Source organism: Chrysemys picta, chromosome 7 (assembly GCF_011386835.1).
Source record: "Chrysemys picta bellii isolate R12L10 chromosome 7, ASM1138683v2, whole genome shotgun sequence".
NCBI classification, from domain to species: Eukaryota; Metazoa; Chordata; order Testudines; family Emydidae; genus Chrysemys; species Chrysemys picta.
In genome coordinates this window covers 105,619,765-105,637,236 of record NC_088797.1, presented here as the reverse complement: position 1 = coordinate 105,637,236, position 17,472 = coordinate 105,619,765, and the positions used below count along the sequence as shown (strand labels likewise).

The 17,472-nt window shown below is 42.5% G+C and overlaps 1 protein-coding gene across 2 annotated transcripts in view; it reads right to left on the bottom strand.

Annotated features, from left to right (window-relative positions):
* Window positions 1–4,581: 4,581 nt before the first annotated feature.
* CLRN3 (clarin 3) overlaps window positions 4,582–17,472 on the bottom strand; it is a 35,497-nt gene continuing 22,606 nt past the window's right edge. The window contains exons 2-3 of one of the 2 annotated variants that reach the window (XM_065552232.1): window positions 15,508–15,687; window positions 4,582–9,439 (exon numbers count right to left, since the gene is read on the bottom strand). In XM_065552232.1, the coding sequence (XP_065408304.1) occupies window positions 9,165–9,439; window positions 15,508–15,687 (455 nt within the window). In that variant the 3' untranslated portion in view covers window positions 4,582–9,164. The remainder of the gene's footprint in view (window positions 9,440–15,507; window positions 15,688–17,472) is intronic. The other variant, XM_024106515.3, reaches the window with a different exon arrangement.

Sequence of the window (17,472 nt, the reverse complement as noted above, 5' to 3'; positions counted from 1 at the left end):
TTTTAAAATTGATCTGTTAACGTTAGCCCTTGGCATATTATGTCTTTTTGTGTGCACAAGCATATGTTTTCACCAGAACTTACAAGCTCAACTTTAAACATGACACACAACTTTAAACATGAATGATAAACATTAGGGAGGAGATGAGCTGTGGGATGATGAATGGCAAAGATAACTGCAATAAGATTGCAAGCTTACTCCATTTAAGGGACATTCACATTTTGATGGATATGATTAATTGTCTGTCTTGTACAAATCGGGGAGTGAGTCACAAGAGAAGACTGGTGAAAAGTGACATTGCTAAATAAAGGACCATAAGCTAGCGAATATGGGTCACCATAATTTATTAAAAGAGCAAACAGCTTGCTGCAGTAGTAGATGAAGGCATTGTTGTAGTTCTTTGCATAGTTATTTAGGCTGATCTATATTTAAGGGGCTATCAAAGTGATTTCACATTGTAAAGGGACATTTAGAGAAAGGGTTAAAATTACTCACTTTGCCTCTGATCAACAGTACACCAGCTGATCTTGTCATTAGCAAATGACTAAACTATCTCCCTAAAGTCTCCACATTGCACACAAAGCTGCCCTGCTGTTTCTTCACCATTGAGAAAACTATTGTGTACTTTTCTTTCTTTACAGTGCTGCAAGGGAGACAGCCCTGCTGTAGTATGTTGTATGGGATCTCTTTCTTCCAGCTCTGCAACTTCCAAAATGTGCAGCGTGCTAGCATTATTACTATTTATACGAATTTTTCACTTTTAAAATGGTTCATAAACAGCCATCATGTTAGTGAAATTGTGTTTATTTTTATAATTGATTATTATACTTGGCAGTTTTCCAAGCAGCAGAGAATTTTAGATAGTGAGAGCTGGATCATTCTTTAGCATGGTTGTCCTTGGGTAACAGGCATTAGTTTTATTGACTAAATACTACTGTCTCTCACTCTCTCTGGAAAACAGCAAAGCTATGGTAGTCTTTTCCCTGTAATTATAAGATTAATGAGATCTTGTTATGCTGTGAAGTCGATGTCCCTATATTAAAAGTTGTTGTTACCTATTGGAGTGTTTTTATATTTATACATTTTATAGCTGTTAATGCTTAAGAGAACTGAAAGTTTCATGAGGCATCTAAGTTACTGATATCATCTTTGTCTCCATAGATAAGGATTCTGCCGTCATAGCATTTTTTTTGCACAATCCACCCAGGCTCACAGAACTGTGTAGGAAGATTATAATAATTCACTTAACAAAGTATTCATAGCCCTGTAGCGGGGTGGTTTTGGCAGTCCACAGGCCTATTGGTCTGAGCCTTCAACTCCAACCTTTCTGTTAGTTCATCCTCTGGATGTAGTTTTAGTTGCACTGTCCTCCTTGGCGTAACCCCTAGCCCTGCCCTCCTTGGGGCTGGGTAATAGCTTTGGGGTGGGTAAGGGGGACCCTGGCCCTTTCCCCTCCGCCAGTTCCCAGTTTAGGGCCTGAAAGTGAAAGTGTGTACTGACCTAAGTTAGGCTGGCCCACTTGCTCACTTCCCCTGAGCCACTTCCTACCACAACTGCATCTCAGTTTGAGGTGTGGTCACAGTGGATTTAGTCTTTACTTCCAGACCTCCACAGCCTAGGCTGATGCCTGCAGCCTTCAAGCCCTTGCCCATGGTTCTCCCTCCCTCTTGGGGAGCATCTGGGAGTGAGGGGAGACTCAGTCAAGTCAAGACAAACTTCCTCTCCTGTTGCTGCAGAGCAGTCCTCCTCCAGGAAATGGCCTCTTTCGTCTCTCCCACTCAGGGCTGCTGAAGCTCCATTGATTCTGGTCTTCTCCCAGAAGCACACTCAGCGGTGGCTGAGAGACAAAGCTTCCTTGGCCCAGTACTGCACCAGCCCTCCCTCTGCCTCCCCCTTAGTGTGGGGTTTATAAAGTCTGTTACAAATCCTCATGGTTGTGAATAAAACTTTCAAAATGTGTGACAAACGGTGAAGCCCCGCTGCCTTCTTGAGTCTGCACAAAACATGAAGCAATAGTGCTGAGAGGTCGGAGCTGTCCCATTTATTACTGTGTAGCGATGGATCTGAAACCCAATTACGGTAATTTAAATGTGTATTTTGTTAACTATTTCAATGCTGGTCATTTTAGTAGAAACATTTTGCTGACTTGTTTAACTGTCTGTTTTGGATACGGGGGTGGATATTAGGCAGGAGAAAGAGGGTGGTTGGTGGTTGTTAGCAAGGGCTGGTGGGGCAGAATAGTAGGAGTTCCCGTCTCTACCCCTCAACAGTTCAAGTCACTCTGACTTAGCTGAGAAAGAAGAGGCATCAGTTCCCAGTGCAGAAAGTCTCAACAGTTTCCTGGGTGCCAAACCCACAAACTTGCCTGACAACATCCATTATGCAATACTGTGAAACATGACCTATGAGGGAAGATTAGACAAACCCAATTTTTTCAGTCTGGCAAAAGAAGACAGAGAGGGGACATAACAGTTTTCAAGTACATAAAAGGTTGTTACAAGGAGGAGAGAGAAAAATTGTTATCTTTAACCTCTGAGGATAGGACAAGGAGCAATGGTCTTAAATTGCAGCAAGGACAGTTTAGGTTGGACATTGGGAAAAACTTCCTAACTGTCGAGGTGGTTAAGCACTGGAGAAAATTGCCTAGGGATGTTGTGGAATCTCCATCATTGGTGGTTTTTAAGAGCAGGTTACACAAAAACCTGTCAGGGGTGGCCTAGATAATACTTGGCCCTGCTCTGAGCGCAGGGGACTGCATGCACAAAATTTGTCTCCCGCAGATTTCTTTGCTTCCCTGCAGAAAAATGACTTTCTGACAGGGAAGCAAAGGGAAGTCACAAGAGCGGTCATGTGACCCTCCCCAGCAGTATGTTTTGGGTGCTCAGGGCAGCCTGCAGAAAGGTAAATTATTGTGGGGAAGGAGGTGGGACTGGGGAAGACCCGGCTGGTGGCTTTTACCCTGCGCCAGGCTCAGTTGCTAGTCCTATCTGGGCTGGGGAGGACCTACCCCCAGATTTCTCCCCCAGCTGCAGGAAGCTCTGTAAATCCCGCCCTCCCCCCCCCCATACACACACTCACACTCACACTCTCTCTCTCTCTCTCTCTCTTCCTGTATCTATTGCTCCTCAGCTGCAGGGGGAGGGATCCCTGTACAGGGAGCTGCTCCCCCATCTGTCCAACCCCTGTGCATCCAGACCCCATCATACCCAGACCCTCCAGCTGAGTCTCACCCTCCACCCGCACTCAGAACCCCCTCAATGAGCCTCACTCCCCCTGCACCTGGACCCCCCTGCAGAGTTCCATTACCGTTGCACCCAGAACACCTCAACAAGGCCCTGTGAATCCAGATTACCCCTGCACTCGGATCCTCCACTGAGCCGCCTGCCCACAGAACACTCAACCCACACCTGGATCCCCCCACACTAAGCCCCTCCAAACTTGGATCCTGCCTTGCTGAGCCTGCCTGCCCACACCTGGTGCACCTGGCACAGAGGGGCAGGGCACTGGGGTGTTTCTGGGGCAGGCCCGGTCCTTGCACTGCGTCAGGTGCAGCCTCACCGCTGAGTCCGTGTCCCGGGTGGGGAGCTGCACAGTGATCTCCCACCTCTGTACAGCCAGTGGCCTGTGCTTCCCAATGCCATGCTGGAGCCTCTGTTTATTTGACAAATTTTGCAGAATTTTAAAATATTGTGTGCAGAATGTTTAATTTTCTAGTGCAGTACTTTTAATCTTCTGGTGCAGAATGCCCTCAGGAATAACCAGAAGACCTCTCGAGGTCCCTTCCAGTCCTATGATTCTATGGATTGTTGATTCCACAGTATGCTGCAAATTAAAAAAATGTTTGGCAGACAAAAATTCAGTTTAATATGAGTAAATAACCCATGGAAAATTGACTATTATTCATTTTTATGTGTAATTCAACAAAAACGTTCCTCTGACGTGTGTGAAATCCACTTGACCCACATGAAGCCTATGGTATGCATGCTCTACAAGGGTGGAGTGCCAAGGGGTTGTGGTGGTGGATGTGATGGAATCTGCAGCCCTTCCACCCCAGTTGTGCAGGAAGTGATGGCCAGTGGATACACTTAAACATGGATCCCATCAGCCCTCTCCTTGCCTGCACCTATCACATCTTTCCAGACTAGCCTGTAAAGGAGATCCATTCTACCTGTGTTAGCCCAACACAGCTATGATACAGGCTTAACTGGTGCAGAAGATCTGACTTTCCTGACTCTGTTTGAGCATTCCCAGTGTACTTTAGAATTCAGTGCCAGATTGTAAAAGAAACCACGAGCTTTGCTGGAAGAATCTAGGTCATCTTCCTGCATAATACACAGGGCTTTCTCCAGAGATAAGCTACAGTGCAAACAATGCTTTGCATGCTTCCTGATCTCACTGTGATAAACATCAGCCAAATGACCTTTAAAGTTACAAGGGAATTCATCTTTAGGCTAGCTCAAGACTGGATCCCTCTTCTGACCTGACCAAACATTACTAATTGTGGAAAGCTATGCTGAACTGTTGGCAAGTGATAAATGTGCAGCTCCTTTATTTACAAAATTACTCACTCTGGTCTTCAGATAAGATGGACACTTGCTTTTATTTCAATAGCATGTCAGGCTGACAGTGCAAGCTTTTTCCTTTTCACCTAAGGCAAAACTGCCAGAATCTGTTCTCATTAAGAGGATAAATGTACCAAATACAGCTGTATTCATTTTTAGGGTTGGCTGGTTGGCAATAGCCAAAACAATTTCTTTTTGCTATCCTAAAGGCTAAATGCAAGGTCATCCTGTGGCAGACTCTTTACTGCTGTAGTAGAAATAGATGTTATTGCAGAATAGATAAATTCCTTTTATTAAGCTCTTTTATGGGCATGTATGTGTAATCCATCATCATCAGACAGTATTATTTTATAGCACCCAAAGGTTTACTAAGCACATCTTTAGTATCAAAGAGAAAGGCATGGTCCCTGTCCTGGATAGTTTCCTGGCTTGTTTGGTTCAGCATTGTGATGTACGTTAATTGCACTATTACCACAAAACACCACTGCACTATGTTCTATGGAAATAATGTGATGATAAACTCACAGCAGTGGCATTGGAAACCATGAGAGTTACCTGATAACTAACATCAATGTTGTTTCATGTAAATTCTTTACTACCAGATGCATTTTCCTAGTCTGCAGTGGTATGTAGCTATGTAACTTACGACTAGAAGTGGCAGGAAAATTACAATCAATACGTTTTCAGTGAAAAATGGGGCACAACAATTTATGCAAACAGTTTTCCATTTCCCCCCAACTCTGTGGTCTCTGAGGGAAACTTTACTTTTCTTTCATGCTTGTGTCCCATAATCTAAAAACATTCAGACAAAAAGTAAATGGTCTGCCTTTGTATGGAAAATCCTAACTGCCTGCTGCTAAAATTTGGATTTCTGCAACATTATAATTTTGATCTACATTTCAACCAGGTGAATAAATAAGTACCATGATTAAAGTTCAGGTCCAGGGCCAAATACTCATTCATATGAAGTTAGTGGCAAAACTGCCATTGGCCCATAGTCTCTAAATCCCCAATCCTGCCTGAGACTCCATGCAGAGAGGCTCTTGGGCCTACATAGAGCCCTATTGACTGTAGTGAGGCTCCATGCAGGAGTCTGCCCCTGTGAAGCCAGTTGCAGGATCTAGCCTTAGGCTACTGCTACTGTAAACCTAGTGAATGTAGGTGCCAGTCTGCACAGTATATCCAAAAGATTATCAATGGAGTAAAACATGTAAATCTCACCAAAAAAGCATGAGATCTTATGAGATTTTCAGCCTGATTTTTACAGACCCACGCGGTTCAGATAAGGACCCAGAACTGAAGATGCTTATTAGAAGCAAACTGCTGAATCTTCTGCAGTTTGTCCACTATTGATAATGATCTGCTGCTGCTCTACAAACACTGAAACAATGCTGACCCTCTTATTTTCAAAGGAGGAGACACAGGTCCTCTAATAAATGCTCTATTACAATGACTTTGTTTCTATCGTACCTAATGACAGATGCAGGTTTAGTCATGTTGTGTGATGGATGTTGGCTTAGCAAAGCTGTAACAGTTGCTCACTGAAGCTGTGTGAAAAATTTTGCAGCCGAAGCAAAACTGGCAAATGTTTGGCTTTGTGCCTGTTTAGCTTGTGGGTGAAAAGTATCTGACATTTCAGCTGAAATGTTTTACAGTGATGAAAAGTGGTTCTATGCAAGGATTTTTATCATAAAGTGAAAACTGGAAAGGTCTCTTGTTTGATGCACCTATTCAGTCTCTCAAAGATAAAAGACCGAAGCTTTTTTTCAGAATACCACCCTAACTTTGTACGGATCTGCTCCACATAAACTGCTCTAATGTAGGATTTCTGCAGTGGGGTTATACCTTCATCTGGCAAAATACACTTGAGATTTTATACTTTAATCTTGAAAATTATGTTGACATAACCAACAGCTCCAGAAGAGGTTTTCTTTGTTGGAGTCAACCTTCTGAGAAGTTACATTCTTGGCAAAACTCCTGTATCCATTCAGGTGTTCTTTTTGTAGCCCCTGTGGTATTTCATGATATACCTCCCATGTAATGAATGCATCTGTAAATCAGGCTTGATAAGGTACGGTAAAGGGAGAGACTGTGATACAGTTAGTACATTGGGAAAGGTCTCCCAGCTGCTGGGGGCGAGGGGCAAGAGAGTGCAAGGTGCTGATCACTTCACTCTGTGAACACCCATCCCTGCAACATGAGCATTAAGCATAAGCTTACAGGATGCCATGGGGTCTGCCCTCCTGCCCAGAGGAAGATGTTAATACAATAGGTAAAAATTAGCAACACCTAAAGAGGAGGAGTCAGCTCAGCCTAGCTGCAGACACTAGAGGAAGTTTGAAAGCTAGAGAATAAAACTCTCTTTAAAGACTACCCAATACTTTGGTTTTGTTCTGTTAGTTAGCAGCATTATACTTTAATTATTCAGCTCCATGTAATGGCAATTCGGCCATGGCCTTTATACTGTCCTGTAAATATCCACTATCTGGGACTCGTGTCAGTGCAAAAGGGCAGTATGATTTTATTTTCAGGAAACAGGAGGACCACACCTTTACAAGGTGCAGCTTTATCATTTCACTAGCTGTGTTAATCAAAAATGTCTATATATAGTCTAAAACAGGGGTCCTAAATAATGTTTGCAAATGGGAACAACCAGTTAATAATTGACTTGTAGGTACCCACCATCTCGCTCCTAACTGAACAGACCATTTCCTTCCCCATTTATGATTGCATAATGTCCCTCTGGCACACGGTTACCGTGTAAACCACAATGTCTGTGTTTAGCCACTCCAGACAGGAACAAGACTCCAGCAATAGCACTGACTTAGCATCAGTGTTCATATTGTTTGCTACTCTGCATGGCCTTTTGTGAGTGTAGTTGCTAGAAGAAGTGAGACCATACTCCAGAATAAAGTAACCAACTAGGACTGGTGAGGCAAAGAGCAGCAGTGAATTCTAAGGCCATGGCTACACTTGCAGCTGTAGAGTGCTTTAAGATAAACCAGCCTTCGGAGAGCGCACTAGGGAAAGCGCTCCAGTCTGTCCACACTGAGAGCTGAAAGCGCATCGGTGTGGCCACATTTGTAGCACTTGCAGCTGCATTGGGAGTGGTGCATTGTGGTAGCTATCCCAGAATTCAAGAGGCTGCAATGTGCTTTTCAAATGTGGTGGGGGTGGAGTGTGACAGGGAGTGTGTTGTGTGTATGCGGGGGGGGGAGAGAGTGGGTTTTTGGGGTGCTGAGAGTGTGTCAGCATGCTGTCTTGTAAGTTCAGACCCCCCCCCTCCCTCCCTCCCCCACCTCTCTCTCACTCACTCAAAAGCAAACAGTAGCTGTTTATTTGTTTTCTCAGACCAGATAAGCAGCCGCTCTTGGAACTGGAGCTTTGAAAGGGCACTTCCGCGTCCGAGTTCACAACAAAGACAAGAGAGACCACTTCAGTTAAGAGGATTATGGGGCGTTTCCGGAGGTCAATCAGTGCATAATAACGTTACCCCTCATTTACACTGGAGCTGCAGCATCTCACCCAATATGCAACAGCTGTTAATCCTCTCGGGGAGGTGGAGTACCAAGACCGCTCTAGCCAGGGAGTCAGAGCATTCTCCGTGCCTTGCCAGTGTGGACGGGAAGTAAGGTAGAGCGCTCTGGGAGGCTTTATTGTGCTATAACGTGCAAGTGTAGCTAAGCCCTCAGTGTGGAAGGGATCATTTACTATGGGGCTCAAAGAGTAAGTGAAAGATGAAAGGAAAGAAAAAAGGGAAATGTCAACTGACTGCAGTGGAAGGTGAAGCACTGAGGCTCCGGTGACTTTGTCCTATAATCTTCAAGATTTCTTATGTTTTCTGGATTAGTCTACCTCTTTCCAAGCAGGAATTATGTGCATAATCAAAACAATGGGCCTGTCCTTGCATCTGAATGAGTTCAGACTTCAAAGGGCAGAGAAAAGGGTCTTTGTACCTTTAGGCCACCCTGGTCCTGGGGCTGGTTCAGCCCTCACTGCAAGTTTAACAGCCCCTAGGGGGCCATTCTGCAGCCAAGAAAAGCCAGACAGCAAGAGGTGGAAACTGGCTATGCTGAATGATGCATGGATGGGGAGAGAAGGGCTGCAATAGGATTTGCTTGGATGCAGAATGGGGTAGGACTGAAGGAACAGCAGCAGGAAGATGGAATGTTTCCTTGCATTCGCTTTCCAAATCTCTGTGTCCTAGTGCCCATTACACGTTGCTGCTGCCCACTCAGTCAGTAGCAGTGCAGTGGGGGTCCCCTCAAAACTCAATTCTGTATCTTACCTTCACATAGGGACTCCCCCAGGGGAGGAGTCAGGAAGGTGAGCTATGCAAAGTTCATTCTTAAAGGGCCTTCAGACAAATGGTGCACGTTGGGATCATTATACAACTTCATTTAACAAATGCCCTTATCAATAAATAATTTGATATGGCAATATAGATCTAAAATGATGAAGATGAATTCAATCAGTACTAAAGATAGGCATACAGCACAATGAACAACAATATACATTTGGAGTTTAAATTATCAGTCATGATTGTCCACATTAACTTGCCATTTTCTTCCACATCACCTTTAAATGAAAGAACTGGTATCACTAAAATAAAATACCATCTCTTGGTGCATTTTCAATGGGTCTCTCCTGTTCCTTCCTCTTGGAATACCTTGCACGGTGATAGAAGATGATGATGATGATAGTTGCAACATTCAAAAGAAAGATGAGAAGCATGAGCCAGTATGAATATTCATAATTGTTTCTGGAGTCTTTATATTGATTTGAAGAAAGCGCACAGTTTGAAGCCAACTCTACAGACAGTTTGTTTGCCTCTACGTTCGCTGCAAACAATATCATGGTTAGAAGAACGAAGATGCCTAGAAAATAGGAATACAATGTTACAAATAGCATTGTGATATTAGTGATATTATATGGGTACACTTATGCAAATATTACAGTTCTAATATCTATTTCATTCTAGGCATTTCAACCAATTGGAAGAAAAATCTGGAGTTTCCTATAAATAAAATATTCTGGGAAGCTATTTAAAAAATTTACTGTACCCTAGCTGATAACTGATGTGCAATGTTTTGTGTACCTACCTCTGAGGTATGCATAGTATATTCTCCACTTGACCCATATACAGGAATCCTATTGACACCAATAGGTATTTGCATATTATACATAATAGAGATCTTACCAAAGATAAGAAAGCTGAACTGTTATTTGCAGTATATAAGAGCATAAGAATGGCCCTACTGGGTCAGACCAAAGGTCCATCTAGCCCAGTGTCCTGTCTTCCATCAGTGGCCAGTGCCAGGTGCCCCAGAGGGAATGAACAGAACAGGTAATCATCAAGTGATCGATCCCTTGTCGCTCATTCCCAGCTTCTGGCAAACAGAGGCAAATAGCCATTGATGGACCTATCCTCCATGAATTTATCTAGTTCTTTTTTGAACCCTATTATGGTCTTGGCCTTCACAACATCCTCTGGCAAGGAGTTCCACAGGTTGACTGTGCGTTGTGTCAAGAAACATTTCCTTTTATTTGTTTTAAACCTGCTGCCTATTAATTTCATTTGGTGACCCCTAGTTCTTGTTTTATAAGAAGTAGTAAACAACACTTCAATATCTACTTTCTCTACACTAGTCATGATTTTATAGACTTCAATCATATCTCCCCTTAGCTGTCGCTTTTCCAAGCTGAAAAGTCCCAGTCTTATTAATCTCTCCTCATATGGAACCCGTTCCATACCCCTAATCATTTTTGTTACCCTTTTCTGAACCTTTTCCAATTCCAATATATCTTTTTTGAGATGGGGCGACCACATCTGCACACAGTATTCAAGATGTGGGCGTACCATAGATTTATATAGAAGCAACATGATATTTTCTGTCCTATTATCTATCCCTTTCTTAATTATTCCCAGCATTCTGTTTGCTTTTTTGACTGCTGCTTCACATTGAGTGGACGTTTTCAGAGAACTATCCACAATGACTCCAAGATCTTTCTTGAGTGGTAACAGCTAATTTAGATCCCATCATGTTGTATGTATAGTTGGGATTATGCTTTCCAATGTGCATTACTTTGCATTTATCAACATTAAATTTAATCTGCCATTTTGTTGCCCAGTCACCCAGTTTTGAGAGATCCTTTTGTAGCTCTTCACAGTCTGCCTGGGTCTTAACTATCTTTAGTAATTTTGTATCATCTGCACTATTTATCTCTCTCCAGTCTGAAAACTGACCTCGAAGAATTCTAGTAGATTGGTGAGGCATGATTTCCCTTTACTAAAACCACGTTGACACTTCAACAAATTATGTTCATCTATATGTCTGACAATATTGTTCTTTATTATAGTTTCAACCAGTTTGCCCAGTACTGATGTCAGACTTACAGGCCTGTAATTGCAGGGATCACCTCTGGCCCTTTTTAAAAATTGGTGTCATATTAGCTATTCTCCAGTCATCTGGTACAGAAGCTGATTTAAATGCTAGGTTACAGACTACAGTTAGTAGTTCTGCAATTTCATATCCTTCAGAACTCTTGGGTGAATACCATCTGGTCCTGGTGACTTAGTGCAGTTTAATTTATCAATTTGTTCCAAAATCTCCTCTAATGATACTTCAATCTGGGACAGTTCCTCAGATCTGTCATCTAAAAAGAATGGCTCAGCTTTGGAATCTCCCTCACATCCTCAGCCCTGAAGACCAATGCAAAGAATTCATTTAGTTTCTCTGCAATGGCCTTATCGTCCTTGAGTGCTCCTTTAGCAGCTCAATCAACCAGTGGCCCCACTGGTTGTTTAGCAGGCTTCCTGTTTCTGATGTACTTAAAAAAAATTTTGCTATTACTTTTTGAGTCTTTGGCTAACTGTTCCTCAAATTCTTTTTTGGCCTTCCTAATTGTATTTTTACATTTCATTTGCCAATGTTTATGTTCCTTTCTATTTTCCTCACTAGGATTTAACTTCCACTTTTTAAAGGATGCCTTTTTGCCTCTCACTGCTTCTTTTACTTTGTTGTTTAGCCAGAGTGGCTCTTTTTTGGTTCTCTTACTATATATTTTTAATTTGGGGTATACATTTAAGTTGAGCCTCTATTATGGTGTCTTTAAAAATTTTCCATGCAGCTTGCAGAGATTTCACTTTTGGCACTGTACCTTTTAATTTCTGATTAACTAACCTCATTTTTGTGTAATTCCCCTTTCTGAAATTAAATGCTACGGTGTTGGGCCACTTTGGTGTTTTCCTGCCACAGGGATATTAAATTTAATTATATTCTAGTCACTATTACCAGTCGGTCCAGCTATATTCACCTTTTGGACCAGATCCTGTGCTTCACTTAGGACTAGATCTCCTCTGGTGAATTCCAGGACCAGCTGCTCTGAGAAGCAGTCATTTAAGGTGTCAAGAAACTTTCTCTCTGCATCCTGTCCTGAGGTGACATGTACCCACTCAATATGGGGATAATTGAAATCCCCCATTATTATTATTATTGAGTTTTTTATTTTAATAGCCTCTAATCTCCCTGAGCATTTCACAGTCACTATCACCATCCTGGTCAGGTGGTCGGTAATATATCCCTACCACTATATTATTAGTATTAGAGCATGGAATTTCTATCCATAAAGATTCTATAGTATAGTTTGATTTATTAACGATTTTTTCTTCAGTTGAGTCTATGCTTTCTTTCACATATAATGCCACTCCCCCACCAGCACGACCTGTTCTGTCCTTCTGATATATTTTGTATCCTGGTATTACTGTATCCCATTGATTATCCTCATTCCACCAAGTTTCTGTGATGTCTATTATCCTCATTTAATACAAGGCACTCTAGTTCATCCATTTTATTATTTAGACTTCTAGCATTGGTATATAAGCACTTTAAAAACTTGTCTCCTTTTAGCTGTCTGCCATAACACGATGTAACTGAATAGGACTCTTTTTTTTATTTGACTGTTTTTGATCAAATGCTGCCTGTATTTTATCATTTTCCATCCTCTCCTCCTCACTAAGACATAGAGATTCTCTATTAATAGATCTTCCCCTAAGGGATGTCCGAACCATGTGCTTCTCCGCACCTGTCAGCTTTCCTTCAGCCCTTAGTTTAAAAACTGCTCTACGACCTTATAACATAAATATAAAATATAACATTTCATCCTTGAGAATGAGTACTTTTCTAATTACTACTTCTGCATTTCTATCTCCTCTGACCTTGCTAAACTTGCTCTGGCTGGCCCTACACGCTTGCATGTGCATAAACAATGGGATGAAGCTCCCTTAAGATAGGTTGGGTTTTTTTGTTTTTTCCCCCGAGAGTGGGCTTTTGGAACTTGGGGTAATTAGTATGAAAATTAAGAACCTTCAAGGATCCTTCATATTCTGTTCTATCCTGAATATGACTACATTTAGAATGTCAGATCCTCAGCAAATGTAAATTAGTGGTGCCCCATTGACTTTAATGGAGTTATTCTGTCTAACACCAGCTGAGGATTTGGCCCCAAATCTGTAGTGCTTTTGAAATATTCCATTCCAGCCTACACTGCTTCAAAAAGCTATCTGGAGGTAAAGCAAGAACAGAGGCACCCATAATAACATGAAATTATTTTGCACATGAAATTAATTTGGATGAGCCACCTAATGTAAGAAACTCTGTAAACAGATATTTTTTCAACAAATTCTCCAAGTCCAGAATCTACTTTTAGGGGAAGTAGAACCCTATTAACCCACACAGTCACCCGTATTACAGCTGCAAGATCAGAAGAGTACCAATGTACATTTAAAGAAGCCAGAGGCAAGCATAACAGGTGAATGATAGGTTATGCCTCTAGGGACTCTTTGATGAGTTCAGATGTCTACCATCTCACGGAATCTCCGCTTATTTTTCAGCTTAGAAAATATTTTATATAGTTTTAGTTTATTTTGATTTGTGAAAGCATTTTTCTCATAGTGAAGGAAACATGTTTTACCACAACATTTCCTCCATCTTAAGTTACCCATTTCATTCTTTTGATTTTAAATTTTAGTGTACAGGGGCAGTCACCTCTGGAGTGCCTCCAACTGGTCCTTTTCTTGCCCCGGGTGCCCTTGCAGGCTGCCAGCCAACCTTGTTGGATCTTCAATGGCTTGGCAGTCTGGCCAAGTCACAAAGTACAAATGAACCCATTCCAAGGTATTAAAGAGTCCAATAAATAGTCTCTCTGCCCTCACTAGGGTCTTCAGCCCCAGCTCTGAGACCTTTTAAATTCAGCCCTGTGTTCAGACTTGTAAATAAGCCCTGTCCCCTCCTTGGGGTTACACCACTTTACTTCTGGCTGGTAGGGGAACCCAGCCCACCCACTACACCAAGTCCTAACCCAGGCACCATATACATAGCAGTCATGTACTGGTTACTTCAATCCTTTGTTGCTATTTCCCTGAGCCTCTTCCTACTGGGCCCTTATATCTCCAGCCGTATCTCAGGGCCAACATCCTCAGGTCCTTCTCTCTTTGCAATCTCAGCTGTATACCAGCTCAGCCACCCATAAGCACTGTCTGATTGTCAGGCTCTTTTGGCCAGAGAGGGGCACCCTTCTTCACTCCGTTGGTCTCAGAAAGGAACTAAACTGCCAAGGCCAGGCAGCTTCTTTGTATCTGAACCAGCAGGGCCCTGACTAGCTGTTGCTACCCCCTCTAGCCCTTCAAGAATCAGGTCTCTGTGGTTTCTTAATGACCGCTCCAAAGAATTCCCCCTAGGCAAGTTTGGAGGACCCATTTTTGTTGCTCTTTTCCTCACAGCTTCCCATTTCTTGAGACAAGGTGTAGTAGGACCATAAGGCCCACAGCAAGGCTGAATACTTCCTGTCACATTTAGCTATTTTGCTTATGTTTGGGTTATGACTTTTCTTCAGACATGAGTGAAATTAACGAGGCTCAGCGCCACAGTGAATTGGACACAAGGGTCCAGATTTTTAAAAGGTATCTAGGTGCATAAAGATGTAGATAGGTACCTAGTGGGATTTTCAAAAGCACATAGGTGCCTAAATACCTTCGCAAATTTAGTCCTTAGTCACTTCCAATACCTGCATTTTCCTGCATGTCTGCCTTGATTTCAGTAGTTTGAGAAGAGTCAGCTTCAGATCTCTGCTGTGATGTGCATGCATTTAATTGCATTAAATTATGTTGTAAGTGGCTACCTCTGTTTTTTCATTTTTATTATTGCAATCAATGCACCCAGGAACTTACTGAATGATGGATTCATTTAAAATAACCATTACAATTTAATTGCTGTCTGAAGGAACAAGGTGCTCAGATACCATGGTCACAGGTATGGCATAAAACCTGAATAAAATAAAATTCTCTTTCAAATGTTGCTGGTTTGTGATATTTTCATAGTCCTCCCATAACCATTAAATTCATAGACATGCAGTCCTTAAATCTTACTAGTGAGAAGATAATGCTGACTTGCTGTCACTCCTGATAAGTGCCATAGCCCTTACTAGAGATTAGAAGTCTACCCTTTATATATAGATATCATTTAGAAATGGGTTGGTGTGTATGCATGCATGTGTAAATGAGAATCGAGTCCTATAATGGATGCATGCATGCACAGTCTCTCTCTCTCTCTCACTCACACACACACCCCTCTTTGCTTTGCCAGAGTGGTGTTAAGGGGCCTTAATGTACGTGACAATCAGGCACTCTCTTTGCAGTACACCTCTATCCTGATATAACGCTGTCCTCAGGAGCCAAAAAATCTTACCGCGTTATAGGTAAAACCGTGTTATATCGAACTCGCTTTGATCCACCAGAGCGCGCAGCCCTGCCCCCCTGTAGCGCTGCTTTACCATGTTGTATCCGAATTCGTGTTCTATCGGGTCGCGTTATATCGGGGTAGAGGTGTATATTATATAATTTCTTTATCTAGCTACCTAAATAGAATAGCATGCATTACATACTTACCACTTAGGGAATTCCATGTATAGACACCAATGGGCCCCAAAAAGGTCTGGTAGGGATTGGTTACGGTGTTGCAGCATGTAAATCCAGAACTCATAAGGGAGCTAAGCAAACTGAGAACCAGGAGCAAGATAATCACAACGTTCAAACTTTTCATTGCTGTCTTTCCCAGCTTTGCTGTCACTGAAATATGATAGCTCAGCGTTAATACCAGATCCAATACTTGATATTAATAAAAGTCAAGTTTTGCTCAAAATACAAAACTGATTGTGAGTGTATACTTATAGCCACCTAAGTCCCAAAGATCTGTTTGTGAATGGAAACCTGGGGCGCAGTTGGGCCTTGAACCTAGGGCAGTTGGCCTCGATACATTTGAGGATCTGGGCCTTCGTTATTACTTTATATGTGTAGATTGCTGTGTCTATTATTTTTCTCTCTTCCATAAAATCCTTCTAATTTGTCAATATCATTCTGGTAATAAGATGCCCAGATCTGAACACAATATTTCAGGTGCAGTCACAGTCTGTCTATATTGAGAATAGGGTAACATTGTACCTGGATTAGGGTTACCATATTTAAGGTTTTAAAAAAGAGGACACTCCACGGAGCCCTGGCCCCGCCCCTTCCCCGCCCCTTCCCCAAAGTCCCTGCCCCAACTCCGCCCCCTCCCCTGAGCGCCCCGCATTCCCCCTCCTCCCTCCCAGCCATGCGAAACAGCTGCCCGAGCGCTACCGGCTTCACGGTTTGCCAGGCAGCCCCCAGACCTCCAGACCCTGCGTACCCGGCCGGGCACTTCCCCTCCCGGGCTCCGGCTGTGCTGGGGAAGTGCCTGGCTGGGGGCACAGCGGGTCTGGGGGCTGCCCGGCAAACTGTGAAGCCGGTAGCACTCGGGCAGCTTGGCTCTTACAGAGCTGAGGAGTCAGGGAGCAGCAGCAGTTGCTGGAGCCCACTCTAAAGTAAGCCAGGGATGCCGGCAAAGCTGGGAGTATTTTTCCCGGACATGTTCAGCTTTTTGGAAATTCCCCCCGGACGGGGGTTTGATTACCAAAAAGCCAGACATGTCCGGGAAAAACCGGACGTATGGTAACCCTAACCTGGATATTTTATTTATTTACCTATTTTGATTTAAATAATATTAAAAAAACACCTATACAAGGCTCTAGGTGACTTTACACATAATTAGTATAACAACAAAACCCCAGCCACATTAGAACAATCATTCGAACAGGAACTGTGCCAGTCAGCATCCACAGAAAAAAACTCATTTCCACCCCTTCTTGGGCTACAACAGATTATTGTAGAGTATTGAGTTTACTGTCTATAACTAGAGAAATCATAACAGTAATCAGGCTTCCACTGTGTTTCTTTTAAAATAGGTTTTACCACAGGATAGGTCAGCTTTTGGACTATATTAGGACTGTGACAATGTATTGGCTCTAGGACCCTATTCAATGCTCAAACTCTCAATGACTTCAGTGTGAACAAGTTTAGGCTACTGCCCTTGGTGTCTTCAATCTCCAGTGCTACCAGTTTGACACCTTTCACAAGTTCTACATCCATTTAAAAATGTACATTACATACTATAATTTTTTTAAAAGTACAATATAATCCAACCCAACTTGATACATCCCCATGAGGCATCACAGAACATCTGTCTGCATGAAAATTGATGATCTATTAAGTCAATTCTAGCATCAGTACTTTTCAAGTGTTTGTCAAGAGTTTGTGTATGGTATTGAAAAAATAATAAAACTTCCTCTAATGATGTCACTTCCTGATTCTTAGTAAAGTTAGTTCAAGACTGGCATGTATGCACACCCCACGCTTCAACTTCTCCACACAAAAAATGGCCCTAAAAATGGCCCAAGTTTGCTTTTAGATTGAAAACAAGCCAAGCCACTGACAAAATACTTCCCACCTGGTATTAGCTGAATAGAACTGTTCTGATGTCCCCGCCATAGGTAAATA